The 14,668-nt window shown below is 53.2% G+C and overlaps 2 protein-coding genes across 4 annotated transcripts in view; one reads left to right on the forward strand and one right to left on the reverse strand.

Annotated features, from left to right (window-relative positions):
• The window catches only part of CORO2A (coronin 2A), a 64,943-nt gene that overhangs the window by 39,934 nt on the left and 10,341 nt on the right, over positions 1-14,668 (reverse strand). The window lies entirely within an intron of this gene.
• Positions 11,158-11,395, forward strand: LOC136148698 (small ribosomal subunit protein uS14-like). Its single transcript, XM_065908389.1, has one exon. The coding sequence runs from the start codon at positions 11,167-11,169 to the stop codon at positions 11,335-11,337; it is 171 nt and encodes a 56-aa protein (XP_065764461.1). The 5' UTR covers positions 11,158-11,166; the 3' UTR covers positions 11,338-11,395.

The raw sequence follows: 14,668 nt of genomic DNA on the forward strand, positions 1-14,668 counted from the left end.
AGAGCTGTTCCTACCTTGACCTCTGGAGATAGAGAGCAGGGCTGCTTCCTGTCTGTGCCCCCTGGCCAGGCCCCAACCCAAACTCCACAAAGATTTATTGCCCCACAATTTCCTTATCTGGGAGTTTCGAGAGACAAGGGTCACAGAGACTTTTTAAAGATGCCTCCTGGAGGTTGAAAATCTGGTAGCTTCACTTCCTGCTCAACTGTCCACCCTCTGGCAGAGCCTCTGAACCTGTCTTTGGACAGAGAGGGACACTGAGACCCAGAGAGGGAAAATGCCTCATTCAGAGCCCCACGGTGACCCAGGGGTAGGGCTGAAGCAGCCCCATCCTGGGATGGGCACCCAGCCAGGGGGCCTAAACTCTGTGGTCAGAGGACCCACACATCACCCTGCCCAGCTGCAGGGATCTGGGGCCCAGAGTGAGCCCAGGAAGCATCCCTGGGACCCTCTCTGAGCCCCGCCTGCAACAGATGCTGTAGGGCAGAGGCAGGAACAATGCTTACCCCGCCGGGAGCCCAGACTGAAGGGAAAGGCCAGCGAGCTCAGTTCAGGGCAGTGGGGAGACTGAAACCCAGTGAGGGGTGAGGACCACCAGGAGGCTCTGTTTGATCCCAGCCTTCGAGGCTGAGCAGAGCAAGCCCAGGACACAGCAGGGCCCGCGCTGCAGCGGGAGGGCTCAGTGAGGGCGAAGCAGGGTTCACAGGGCGGGATGGGCAGGCAAAGGCATCGTCAGGGCACCCGAGGGTCCAGTTCAGCTGGGGCCTGCGCAAACGCAGAGGAGCAATGAGGGCTGAGGGCTTCCCAGGAGGCGCAGTGGTGGAGAACCCGCCTGCTGACGCAAGAGACGCAGGTTTGGTCCCTGGGTTGGGAAGATCCCCTGGAGGAAGAAATGGGAACCCACTCCAGTATTCCTGCCTGGAGAATTCCACGGACAGAGGAGGAGGCTGGTGGGCTACAGTCCATGGGGTGATAAAGAGTCGGACACGACTGAGCAACCGACTGAGTGAGTGAGGGCCGGACGCTGGCTGGGCGAGGCTCTGAACACCCGCTGAGCTGGCACTTGGGTCCATGGAGGGTCAGGTGTCAAAGTCTGTAACCAGGGTGTGGCCTGCTGCGGCTGAGGCAGATCAGGAGGGCAAGAATTTTCCTTCCTCAACTACGGGCTGTGTTCAAGGAAGAAATGAGTGGGTTCGTTTCATTCCTGGCTCCCATCTGCTGGAGGGGCTGTGGGGCACGATGAGATGAGGAGGATTCTGAGGCCTTCCTTGTCTGGACTCAGGAGGAGAGGAGCCTCACTGACCAGGGAAGAGCTGGCGGGCGGTTGACCAGGGGTCAAGGCCTGACTGCCCCCCCAGCACCCCCAGACCTCAGCTCTTTGAGAGAAACGCTGAGTCAGGAGACCCTGCCTCGAGCCCATTCCCGGGCCACTTCTCAGCAGCTGGAGTTTAAATCAGAAAAATAGCTTCCTTCCATCATTCAACCCGTCTCTGTGGAGAGAGTCCCCAGGTGTGACGCAGGGCTGCCTGCTCCTGCCTGAGCCTGGGTAGCCCAATATTTCATTTCCTGGTCAAGCCACACACACACACAGGAGGGTGATGGAAAATTCCTACCTGCTTCCCCCCACTTACTTATCCACCTGGAGATAAATGCCCCTGCACAGCCTTAATCCATTCCCCAGGCATTGTCTGCAACAGACGCCAGGAGAGGACGGTGAGGCCTTCTCCCTGTTTCCAGCCTCACTGGACTCTGCCCACATCTGTTCAGGCTGGTCCTGCAGGCCAGGGAGGGGAGGGGGGTGGGCGATCCAGTGCAGGACAAAGAGTGGAGGAGAGATGTCAGCACCTCCGGCTGAGGAGGCCCTTCTGCTCCGGGACTGACTCTGCCAGGACCTGGGACAGTATCTCATCTACACTTTGTAAGAATCTCTCCCACAAGGCGTTCCCTGAGGGTCCAGGGGTTGGGAATCCACCTGCCAGAACAGAGGACCCAGGTTCAATCCCTGTTCCAGGAAGATCCCAAGAGCCACGGAGAAACAGCCCACGAGCTGCAACTCCTGAAGCCCACACGCCGGGAACTGCGGGCCTGCAGTGAGGGAGGGCATCGCGACGGAAAGCCCGAGCGCGCAATGAAGACCATCTCTCTAACGGTGGTTCTAGACTTGAGAGCGCATCAGGGCTTCCTGGAAAGCTGATTACTACCCAGACTGCTGGGCCCATCCTTGAGTTTCTGATTCAGCAAGTCTGGGGTAGACCCTGAGAATCCTGCATTTCTAGCAAGTTCCCGGGTAGCACTGATGCAGCTGGCTCAGAGACCACGGTGAGAACCACCGCCTTACAGCCCTGCTCCGTGATCTAGAGACCTTCCCATTCATGGTTCAATTCACTCCTCAGAACCACCGTGGGGCGGGGAGAACCAGCCCCGCTTCCTGGAGGCAGCAAGCTGCACTCAGCTGGGAGCGGCGGAGGCACTTTGCTGAGGTTACACAACGCGGGGGAACCTGACCTCCTAACTCGGGGCTCCCGGGGGCCACGGTCCTGGGCTTTCTCTCTCGGGTCTTCTTCCGACGCACAAATGCAGTTCAGGCCAGCATCAAGAATTGGGCAGGTGTTCTCACAGCTTCTGAACGGCCATCTGAATAACAAGCATCGAGGGCGGGTGGCCCAGCTCAGCTCCCGGTGTCTCGGCAGCACACGGCCCCTCCGACAGCCAGGCCGCCGTGAGATGAGGCCGGTGGGGGGATGGAGACCCTCGCCTCGGCACACAGCGAGGCCTCGAGGAACCGGGGCGCACAGACGAGAGCGGTGAGGGTGTGAGGAAGACCCAGGATCTCTCTGCGTCCCAGTCTCCTTAACTGCAGACTAGGGTCAAAACCAGAAACCACCTTCTAGGGGAATCACAAGGATTCCACTGCCTCGGAGCAGCAGCTGGCTCAGGGCAGACTGTGTCAGCGTCCTACGTGTGGTCCCTTGGCTAACATGATGGGTTAGCCCTGAGAGCTCACGTTTCATCCACACACGGAAGAAAACCATTCAAGAACAGGACACAAAACAAAAAAGAAAACATTAAAAGTCAAATCAAAACCAACGAACAGGGCAGGCGGCGAGTGCAGGCGTGCTAAGCTGCTTCAGTCGTGTCTGACTCTGTGGGACCCTGTGGACTGTCGCCCATCAAGCCCCTGTGTCCGTGGGATTCTCCAGGCAAGAACACGGGAGTGGGTGGCCATGCCTCCTCCAGGGGGATCTTCCCGATGCAGGGATCGAACCCGCATCTCTTGTCTCCTGCGTTAGCAGGAGGTTTCTCTACCATGAGGGCCGCCTGGGAAGCCCCAGAGCAGGCTGTGGGCAGTCAAAATGAATGTGCTTCATGACACAGAACGGGACACTTAAAAGTGGTTAAGGTGATACATGTGATGTTCTGTGTATTTTACCACAATAAAAAGAAAAGAGAAAGAGGAAAGCCCAGCAGCCCCGGCCAGACCAGCGCCCAGCGCCCCCGCACGCCTCCACGGTCTCCGTCTCGGCCCCCACGCTTGTTTTCCCGGGGAGCTCCTGCTTTTTTCAGCGCTCCCCGAACTCTGTCCTTAGAGTTGGTCCCTGGTGTGACTTCAGGGGGCGCAGGGCAGGTTGGCTCCCCCGCACCCTTTCATTCCGGGCTCGTCAGGGCCTCCTCTGCCTAGGCCTCGCACAGAAGGGCCCGTGGGGGAGGCTCCTCACTGCTTTTCCAGGCAGCTGCCTTCAGGACAGCCTCGCCCCGCTCCGGGAAGAGGGTGGGCCTCCCCGCGACCTCCCTCTGGCTTGCTGGGCCTGCTCCTCGTGGTGAAGGAAGGGGCCCCTTGAGGGGCAGAGCCCTCCGTGAGCAGGCTGCGGCTGGAGGCCTGCCCTGGCCAGGGAAGGTGCCCGCTTACTGACGCCAGGGGCTGGGCTCCAGGCTGCTCTGCCCTCGCTTGCTGCGTGACCCTGCTTAGTCCTTGTCCCTCTCTGGGCCCCAGTGCCCCAGCCATAAAACTCGAACGTGCATCCCTGCCCAAGACCCTCGTAGGGCTTTAGGGAGGCACTGAAGGGAGAATCAAGGCAAAGCTGTTTCCTTCTTTACTGTACGACATGACCACGTGGAGAGGCGGCAGAGCAGTGGTTACAGACACGGTCGGGAGCCCGCCGACTGGGCTTGAAGACCAGCACCTCCTCACACCAGCGGGAAGACCTTGGACAGGTCAGTCAACCTCTCCAGACCTCAGGGTTTCCGTCTATAAAATGGGGTGGTAACTGGTAAGTGAATCCATGTCTGCCAAGCACTCACAGTGCCTGGCACACGGTACTTACTCGCTAAGTCGTGTCCGACTCTTTGTGGCCCCATGGACTGTAGCCCACCAGGCTCCTCTGTCCATGGAATTCTCCAGGCAAGAATACTGGAGTGGGCTGCCATTTCCTACTCCAGGGGATGTTCCCGACCCAGGGATCGAACCCGGGTCTCCTCCACTGCAAGCAGATTCTTTACCGGTAGTCTGAGCCACCAGGGAAGTCAAAACAGTGTTAGTCGCTCAGTCGAATGCAAGATAAATTCAAAGTAAGTAACAGCGGCTACACCGTGGGACGGACCTAGAGCACTATGCTAAAACACAAGAATGCACACAACAAAGCAGAAACAGACTCGCAGACATAGAGAGCAAACTAGTGACTTCCGGTGGGAGACGGAATGGGGAGGTGGGGCATGGGATTAAGAGACACAAACTACTACGGATAACATAAACAAGCACCCGGGGTATATTGCACAGCACAGGAAAATGCAGCTATTATTTTTTAATAAGTTTAACTGGAGTATAATCTACATAAAGATATTGAATCACCATGCTGTACACCTGAAACTAATAAAATATTTTAAGACGCCTATACTCAATAAAAAATAATTAAAAAAATAACTGATAACTTCTATTGACTACTCACCATGAGGAGGCACGGTTTTAAACTCTTTACGTGTATTGATGGATTGAAATAAACATTTAGCAAAAATGAGTCAGGACTTTGAACAGGGCTTACAGACCAAACCAGAAGCACAAAGAGCCCATGTTCCTTTTCTCTTCAAAGAGGCAACACCTAAAGACCTAAAGATCCAGGGATGGGAGGGTCATCTGTGCTCAGAGCCAGGAAAATCTCCTTAATTGGAGGAAAACAGAGGCAGCCTTTCACCCCTCCCCCACCCTCAGTGAAGATTTCGAATCTAAAGCTCTAATTCTTATCTAATCTAATTCTTAGCCAGGCCCACTAACTCCGTCTGTCAAATGATCTTATTAGATCTGGAGGCAAGAAGCAGACGCAGCATCCCAGGACCGCCAGGGTCGGACCCAGAGGGGCATGCAGCCCAGCTCTCTGCTCTCCTCTCCACACCATTCCATCTGAAAAGTCTGCAGATCTAGGCTTGCCCCATTCTACTATGGAGAAGCTCACCCCTTCCGGGAACAGAAGAGCTCAACGGTTAAGACTTCCTCCTTTTACTGAGCGGAAATCTACAATTTCCCCCACGGCCCTGTCTCCATCCCTGAAGCCCCACCAACCACATCCGTTTCTCTGCCCCACAGTGGCCCTTCCAGCGACGTGAGGCACCTGATCACCTATCCCTGGGGTGGCTCTGCTCCAGGTTGGGGAGTTTCTTGTGTGACTCAGTTTCCCGTCTCCCCATTTTCGTTACCTCCCAGTAATGCAGCTGTCTCCATCTCTCACCCCGTTTGGAAGGATCATAGCCAAACCCTCCAGATGGAGGCTAAGAACCACTCAGCAGAGCAGGTCTCCAAAAATATCCCAGACTTTGCATCTCAGAGAAGCAGAACTGGCCAGACCCCACAGAGATCATGAGGTAGAGATGGGGAAACTGACTTACTGTGCCTAGGGCCCCCCACACAGGGCAGAGCCAGGAGCGGGACCCAGGCCTGCAGCCCTCAGGTCTAGCAGAGTCCTCTAAGACGCAGAACAAAGTCTCCTTTGATCCTGCGTCCGGATACAGTGTCAAATATTTTATTGCTTATCTGTGCTGCTGTTCTTGAAGGAACAAATTCCAAGGATAGCTGGGGAAGGTCTTCTAATTGTGAGGCCGAGGGTCATATCCCCTAGCTAGGGCCTCCCAAGGCTCAGCCCTTTGGAAGGTGGGCTGTCTTTCTCCAGAGTGAGGTTCAGACTGGGAGAGATGGGGCTCCTTAGGATAAGGAGAGGAGACAGACCCCAAGTCTTTGCGGCTAGAAAGTCCAGCAGAGCATGAAGGGTAAACTAAAGCACATCAACTCATATTTTCTAAGTTCCTAGTTGGAGACAGACCCAGAGGTAGTCTCAGAGTCTCTGCCCCTGGCACGGGAAGAAGAATGAAGAAATCGCATCCTACTCAAACAAAGGATGATCACAAACGTGGTGGTTTGTCAGAAATGGCAGCAGCAACGAAAAGACCAGGAAGTTAGAGCAGTGGGACCCTAAATGTTTTGATCATTTACTACTTTCATCAAAGGGAAGAAGACTGGGCTCACCCACCCACATATATTACATACAAGTAACCATGGGCTTCCCTGCAACTCAGATGGTTAAGAATCTACCTGCAATGTGGGAGATGTGGGTTCGATCCCTGGGTCGGGAAGATCCCCTGGAGAAGGGAATGGCTACTCACTCCAGTATTTTTGCCTGGAGCAGAGAAGGCTGGCAAGCTAAAGTCCATGGGGTCCCAAAGAGTTGGACACGGCTGAGTGACTAAAATTTAGGCACTTAACCATCACTAATAGACATAAGGTACAATCTATACAAGAGGCAAGATTTAATATTAACCAGAGTGACTAAATCTCTACCTCGAATAGTGTCCTCCCCCTCAAAAAATCTTGGACTGACTTCTTGTCTCATGGTTGTTTTTTTTTTCCTTTCCTTGTGGGTGATGAATTGATTGTGCTAAAAAGCAAGTGTTCATTCTCTCATTCTCTTATCCTCACGCACTAGCATTATCAGAATTGCTAACAATTCAGTGTCCTGGTAGGAATCTTTTAAAATCCCTTGCCCATTTATTGAGGGTTAGTTTAGTTAAAACTAGTCAATATAATCCACAAATCCAATCTGGATTAATTAATCTAGAATGACCTGAATTGATGGACCAGGTTAATTAGTTATTACCTGCCTAAAATGAACTAAAGAGTGAGGTATCCTTATCACCCCTTTCTCAGGGACTTTTGGAGACATGAGTCTGCCTGACCCCTTCCTGGAGAGGGGGTCAGCGTGTCTACACCCGGCAAATGATAGCAAACTTGAATTATTTTCTTGTTTAGATAATATTTTTTCCTGCACTGCACTGAGCATTTTACATACCTTGTCTTGGATACCACCAGAATAGAAGACAGGGAGATGCTCAGAGAAGATATTGAGGCTGCAAGGGACGGGAGGGATCAACCAGTTGAACCCCTCATTTTGCAGGCGAAGAAACAAAGACCCGGCAAGGGCTGTAACTGGTCCAAGGTCACCAGGCTGGTCAGTGGCCGATCCCAGAGGGAATGCAAATCTCTAGTTCTTGCCGCTAATACCTCCCTGTCCTGGCCACAGTCAGCCCCTTGCGGCCTCTCTCACTGGGCCATCGGCAGCTCCGTGACCTCTCACCCTTGGGGCTGCCTCTCTTGTGATGTAAGGTCACCTGCTGGGTGGCAGGGAGATGCGCATCTCAGCAAAGGTCACAAGTGCTACCAGCATGGAAGACACGGTGTCTCAGTAGGCCCCGGTTCTGAGAGTCACTCTGAAGCCTCAGTTTTGTTATCTGTGAAATGGGACTAATCAGGTCCAGCTGTTGTCTGAGTGCCCATGCGGTCCCGGCAACATCTCTCTACGGGGAAGTAATCCCAAAGTGTATTACTACTGTCCTTATGACTCTGGAAGGCTCTGTTTAGGAGGGTGAGACCTGGGGTGCCCTCAGAGCCCAAGCATTCTGCCTCTGACCGCCAACTGCAGCCCAGGGCACCGGAGGACTTGGGGCTCCGCAGCACAGTGGTCCCCAGGCCTGGTAAGGGGGTGGGCATCTGTAGGCGTGGACCCTGGGCCTTCTGAGGCACTGGCTAGAATCCTGCTCCTGTCTCTAGGGCTCTCTTCCCTCCTGCTGCAAACGGGAAGCCGGGGCGGCAAAGAGACAAAGGCAGTAGGGAGCTGAGCAGTCAGCTGGGTGTAGAAAGTAAAGGGGTGCTTTTTCTACAGAGAACTTAAAAACAATAATAAAATCAACAAAAAGCCCGGCTTCATTATCATGATGTGCCTACAGTTCTAAACAATGTCGGTGATAAAGCATCCCTTCCTGCCAGCGTAGGCTGCTCCCACCTCTCTGCCCTTGGTGTCTGGCCAGCATCTGATACCATCCCCTTTGGGTTGAGTCAGACCAGACTGCATGTTCACCACATCCCAAACAGGCTCAGGGTGCCGCGCCAACCCTTGGCCTCTGCTGTTCCTTGGCCAACACCTCCCTCCTTACCACTCTGTAGGTCCAGCTGCTGCAAGGCCCAGCTTAGATGCTTTCTCTTCCAGGAAGTCTTCCCCCGCGCAGTTCCAGCCATCCCCCAGCTGGCTATGACTGTCCTCCCAAGATGCAGAGTAAGCAGTGTCGTGTTCCCAGCTCAAGAGCAAGATAAGTGAGAGGGATCACCCTCTGAGATCTGGAATCCACAGCACAGAAAACCGCACCAGGGAGTCACTTCTCAGCTGTGCGACTTCAGACGAGGCCCCACGACTGAAACAGTCCGGCCCACTTCCAGAGCCACTAGTTCAAGCACCCCTTGCTGACCACATCCTCCCTGCTTCCAGCTTACTGGCACCTCCAGACGTGACCCACCCTCTGTCATCAGCCCCGATGGATCAATAAAAACAGGCTCAGGCTCAAGGAGAGAGCTTTGGACCAGAGGGCCCTCTCCAGGTCAACATAATCCCTCAGGCTTGGCTCGTTTTTCTGAAAGGCCAGCTTGCAGGATGGTGTCTGGGCCCTGTGATATGGGCATACCACGATGGCCATTCCTTGTCCCAAGCAACCCGGGACATCGGGCCAGGCTTCACCCACCGCAGACACCTGCACCCGGGAGAACTTCCATCACTGGCTTCCTCTACCTTCTCTACCCCACCTGCCCATTCTCCACGCTCTTTCTTCCAGCCAGTTCTGTGGTCTGTCGTCTCACTCTTAAGGACACCATAAAACCTTTCTTCCTCCTGACTTCTCTCATTATCATCTGGCAAAACCCTGATGCTGGCTGAACCAGGATATCTAAACACTTTGGGGTAAAAAAACAGACGAAAAACAGACGAAAACCCACAAGGTGAGGTCCTTTTCCACCACTCCTGTCCCCCCAGCACCGATCCTCTGTGAGTCAGGCCTTGTGAAAGGCGCAGCGGGGAGGTGCGATCCCAGCGGCGCCCTCCACATGCGTGCAAGTGCCGTCGCTCAGCTGTGTGTGACTCTTGGCGACTCTGCGGACCGCAGCTTGCCAGGCTCCTCTGCCCCTGGGATTCTCCAGGCACAAATACTGGAGTGGGTTGCCATTTCCTCCTCCAGGGATCTTCCCGACCCAGGGATGCAACCCACTTATCCTGCATTGGCAGGCGGATTCTCTAACACTAAGCTATCCGGAAAGCCCCTTTCTCCTTGTATCTAAAGCCAATCCATCATTCACCATCCCTCCTCCACCTCCTAAACATCTCTTAAACCATCCACATGGGCTACCATGCCCACGGCTACCACTGTGTTCTTACCTGGTCGCACAATCTTGGATATCAAACACCTTGCCCCTGATCTTTTCAAAAGATGGAAATTCAAACTTCTCTGGTGATTCAGTGGTTTAAGAATCTGCCTTCCAATGCAAGGGACATGGGTTTGACCCCTGGTCGGGACACTAGGATCCCACAAGCCACAGGGCAAATAAAGCCCGTGTGCCACAGCCAAGACAAGGCCCAACCAAAAAAAAAAGATGGAAGTCTGCCCACGCCACTTCATGGCCAGTGCTGCAAGGCCTGAAAGGTTTGGCTCACTCTACCTCTCCAGATTCACCTTGGTCAGGGATCTGAGCTACAGACACTTGGGGCTCTGAATTCCTCAACAGTCCATTTCCTCCAGCCTCAGGGCCTTTGCACAGGCTGTTTCTCTGGTCTAGCGTGTTCCACTCTCATGAAGCATGTTCCACCCTCACCTGGCTACTCCCTGCTTATCTTTCAGATCTCGGCTCAAAAGTCCTTCCCTAAGAACAGCCTTCTGCAGTGATCCTGGACTAGGCACATTTCTCCTCCCTGCATGCTCCATATGCCCTCCCTTCTCCAGGTTTTGTGGGACTCTCTGGTTACTGCCCAACTCTCCTTTGATCCGTGAGCTCACTGCGGCAACCCCGAGGTTATCTGTTTTGCTCTGTGTGATATCCCTAGCACTGAGCTGCGTGATGCGGAAAGTGATCAATATATGAACAAAGGTCTTGTTCAAGTAACTCAATTGAAGAATTACTTATTTAGGAAATGAATGACTGGGCCAGTCTAGGTGAGGTTCTAGGATTATATGTGTGGGACAGGCCTCTGCAGTCTCTCTTCAGGGCAGGCCATGGGCCAACCTACTCTTAGAAATGGTCATAACAAGGATGAGATTAATGACTCAGCCAGCAAGCTCTCAAGCCTCCTTCCTGTCCATGAGCTCCTCAGCCCTCCTCCAGGACCCCCATTACTCAGAGCACCCGGCATTTAACGGCCAGTCCACCAGGGCATTTCTGCACTGACAATATGTTTACTCTGCTGAACATTATTGCCAACAGTCAGAGCTCAGGAGTTGGTCTTTGTGGAGTTGGATTAGGAGAAAGTGGTGAATCCAGTGAGAACATGGTTCGAACCCTAGTTTTACCTCTGGCTGACTGTGTGATCTTGCAAGCCAATTCTCTGGGCCCCGGTTTCCTCGTCTGTAGAAAGAGGCCAAGAATATCTAGGTACTAGGTTGCTGCATGTATTAAATGAGTGGATATATAGTAAATCAAGAATATAGGCAGGGGCTGGTCACATGTTCTATTTAACTAATTCTAAGACACACAGTTTTCAACATCTCTGAAACTGGGATGCAACTTATAGTTAAACTGCTTGCCCTTTTTCTTCCTAATGGATTATAAAATAATGGTGTATCTTGCTTTTACCTCGTTGCAGCCGAGAAAGCAACATGGGTCACCAGCAGCTCTACTGGAGCCATCCGAGAAAATTCGGCCGGGGTTCTCGCTCTTGCCGGGTCTGCTCAAACCAGCACGGTCTGATCCGGAAATACGGCCTCAATATGTGCCGCCAGTGTTTCCGCCAGTATTCGAAGGACATCGGCTTCATTAAGTTGGACTAACTGAACTTCCTTAGATGGCTCATCCAGCACATCAACTTTAGGCGGAAATAATACTAGCTGTTTGTATATAAAATAAAAGTTTTCAAAACTTCTAAAAAAAAAAATAATGGTGTATCTTACAACAGGCGGTGCTTTGCATTCCATGAAGTAGCTCAGTAGCTCAATTTTTCTATTCTCTTTGCAAAGAGGTGGGACAGTCTGTGAGAGTCCCAGGGACCAAAGGTTGAGAATACATTTCACTGAGGACAAAGGGTCTTCTGGGGTCTGGCACGCTGAGGCAGAAGCCTGGAGCATCGCGGAATCTGAGAGCACAGGCTCCTCCCCAGCCTGGCGGCCTCTGGACGGCTCCCAGCTGGCCCAGTCCCACTTGGGGGACAGCCCAAATTCCAGCAGGACCCTCACTTCTCTGGATCTGACTCTATGCTTCTGCTGATGTCACCCGGGGTCCCTGGCTTTGGGCAGTTGGTCATAATGCTGACTGCTGACCTAAACTTCTAGTCTTTGTCCCAAAAGAGAGCCCTGGGAACCACTCTGGAGACCCCCGGAGACCTCTCCTCCCGTGTGATACCTACATCAAGCCATCCCTGGCCCCTGCCCTCAACTGTTCTGGAAGATCAGCACCAAGGATCCACTCCCTAGGCTTTACCCAAGTCCTCATGCTGCGGGTACCTCCTTAAACCGTCCAGCCTGGAGACAGGAGACTGGCTTGATTACTGTACCATCTACATTCCCCTTTAACACACATTACATACAGCCACCTCTTTATAGAAATAAAACGTCTACCACAAAGAAATTCAAAATACAGAAAAAAAAAAAAAAACAAACAAATTTTGCCATCTAGTGATAATCAACCAGCTTGATGTGTGTCGGTCTGAAAATTTTTCTGTATGTACATGTGTGTAGATCTAGTCTTTCTTCATATTCACACCAAAATGGACTCACTCCATACTCTTTCCATACTGCATACTCCAGGCTCTTTTCCTTGATTTTCCAGGGAAGACAAATTCGCAGACCTCTCACTACACAAGCTGGTTTCTCCCTGGTGACCTCATGGCGCCCCCCATCCGCTCCATCCCTTCACCTGGCAGGTCCCTACCGCCCCCTGGATCAGGCCCCTGCGGCCTGGCCTGGGCGTCCAGCCTCTAACACGGTGCAATGCTTATGGCCTGGGAGGTTCCTATGGACACGTGCCCCCCTTCCTCAGGACAGGGCTGAGACTGGATGGCAGTCACCCCCAGGGCCTCCTCAAAGCACAGCCGCACCCCAGCACAGAGACATCCTGGAACGCTGAAATCAAGGCTGTGAGGTGAATAGTGGCTGTCTGCCCCTGCTGGGCTTGGCCACAGACCTTTGAGAACAGACCGAATGTTCTCCTGGACTCGTTCTCCTGCTGCCCCGGTGTTTCCCTAAGCCCTGGGGACTTCAGCAAGCATAGTAAACAGCAGTGAACAGGTGCCTGGCATTCACAGTTTACTGAGTGTTCGCATGTTCTCGGTCCAGTTTGGGAGCTCACAACCACCGTATTCATTAAGCAAAGCAGGTGTTTATTATCCCCATTTTACAGATGAGGAGACTGAGGCTCAGAGGTGGGGCAATTTACCCATTGACCTTTCTCGCTTCTCTCCCCTTCAGAGTCTGGCCAACTTCAAATCCCACTAACAACCTGGCCCAAGCATTACTTCCTCCAGGCAGCCTCCCCGCTCTACCCGCCTCCCCAGGCTGCATTAGATGCCCCTCCTTGCAGGCCCACAGCTCTGGGGCTTCCCCATCTGAACTGAGCCCCTCACCAGAACACGTGCCCTTGAAGACACTGATGGGTCTGGCTTATTCCCATCCTTACTCCCCAGGCACAGTAAAACCTCAACAGGTGGCTGCTGAGGATAACAGATCCCAACAGATGGAATGAAGATGGTTACGGTTATTAAGGCAGGAAATGCCCTCCCCACTTTACGGAAGAGGACAAGGGGTACAAAGAAGGGCCAGGACTTGCCTACGGAGCGTGCCATCGACCAGGACAGGTCTCCCCCCTCTTCAGAGGGCTCTTTTGTTCCACTGTGCTCCTTGTTGCTTGCCATCTTAGACTCCAAGCCTCTGCGTGGGGTCCATTTCCGTCTCCTCCTGCACTGGCGAGGCCTCCCTGGCCAAGCAGGTGTGAAGGGGGGCGCTGAGACGGGGGCTCCGGCTGGGAAGGCTTAGTCCCCCGGCCTGGGCCCACACCCTGGCGGAGCCCTAGGAACAGCAAGAGCAGCTGGCTCTCCACTGAGCTCTTCCATGCGCTACGCCCTGGGCCAGAACTTTCCATCTACATGTCCTTAGTCCTGCAGCTAGCAGGTGGGGAGGGAAGGATCCCGGCCTGCAGCTCACCCAGTGGCTGCGTTGGGATCGGAAGCCAGGGCTGCATCCCCCGCAGCAGGCGGCCCGGGGAGTTGGCTGGCACCAGCGTCAGAAGTAAATGCACAGTCAGAGAACCAGAGACAACTCCCAGGGGGCCTGCCGCCTTCGCAAGATCCCAGCCTCTCCTTCCCTGCCCTGGTCCCTCCCAGCAAGGCCTGATACAGAGCAAGCCTCCTGGGCCCGGGGAAGGCAGGCCTGCCCTGGAAATGCCCGGCACTCTGTATGAGCAGGTCATGGCACCTGCCAGCCCCCTGCAAGCTCTGGGCTCAAGGCCAAGCTGGAAGCAGCTGTCCCATCAACGCTACAAATCCTCAGCTCCCTGTTTCTTCTTAGAATGAGATCTCACATGTCTGCTCCCAACTGGCTGAGCGACGCTAACTAAACAAGGCCTCATCTCTCACCGGGCCTTCACTTCCCTGTCTGTGAAATGACGCTGGGGGTGGGTGAGTGGGGGCCGTGAGTCCCCATGGAACTTACCAACGGACATTCTAGTTTGCCTACAGCAACGCAGCTCAGTGATTAAGACCCTGAACACTGGAGTCAGATGATATGGGCCCAAATGTATGACCCCCCGGGCAAGCTGCCCAACCACTCTGGGCCTCAGTGTCCTTATCTGCAAAATGGGGATAACAGTGGAAAAAAAGACAAAGCAGATACAACTAAAATATTTACATTGATTATCTGAGACAGAAAGAGAAGACTGACTGATGTGTTTTGCTTCCCTCTCTTTTTTCTAAATTCTCTATAATCATCAAGTATTGATAACAGAAAAAACAAATATACTTTCTTGGCAAATTAACTTCATTGAGATATAATTCATATATAACATAATACATCCATTAAAAATAATAAGTAATAGTAACTATTCTATAGATTGTTTTGAAGATTGACTGGGCCAGTTAAAATCTTAGATGGTGCCTGAAACAAAAGAGGTGCT

The sequence above is a fragment of the Muntiacus reevesi genome, chromosome 17 (genome assembly GCF_963930625.1).
Source record: "Muntiacus reevesi chromosome 17, mMunRee1.1, whole genome shotgun sequence".
NCBI classification, from domain to species: domain Eukaryota; kingdom Metazoa; phylum Chordata; class Mammalia; order Artiodactyla; family Cervidae; genus Muntiacus; species Muntiacus reevesi.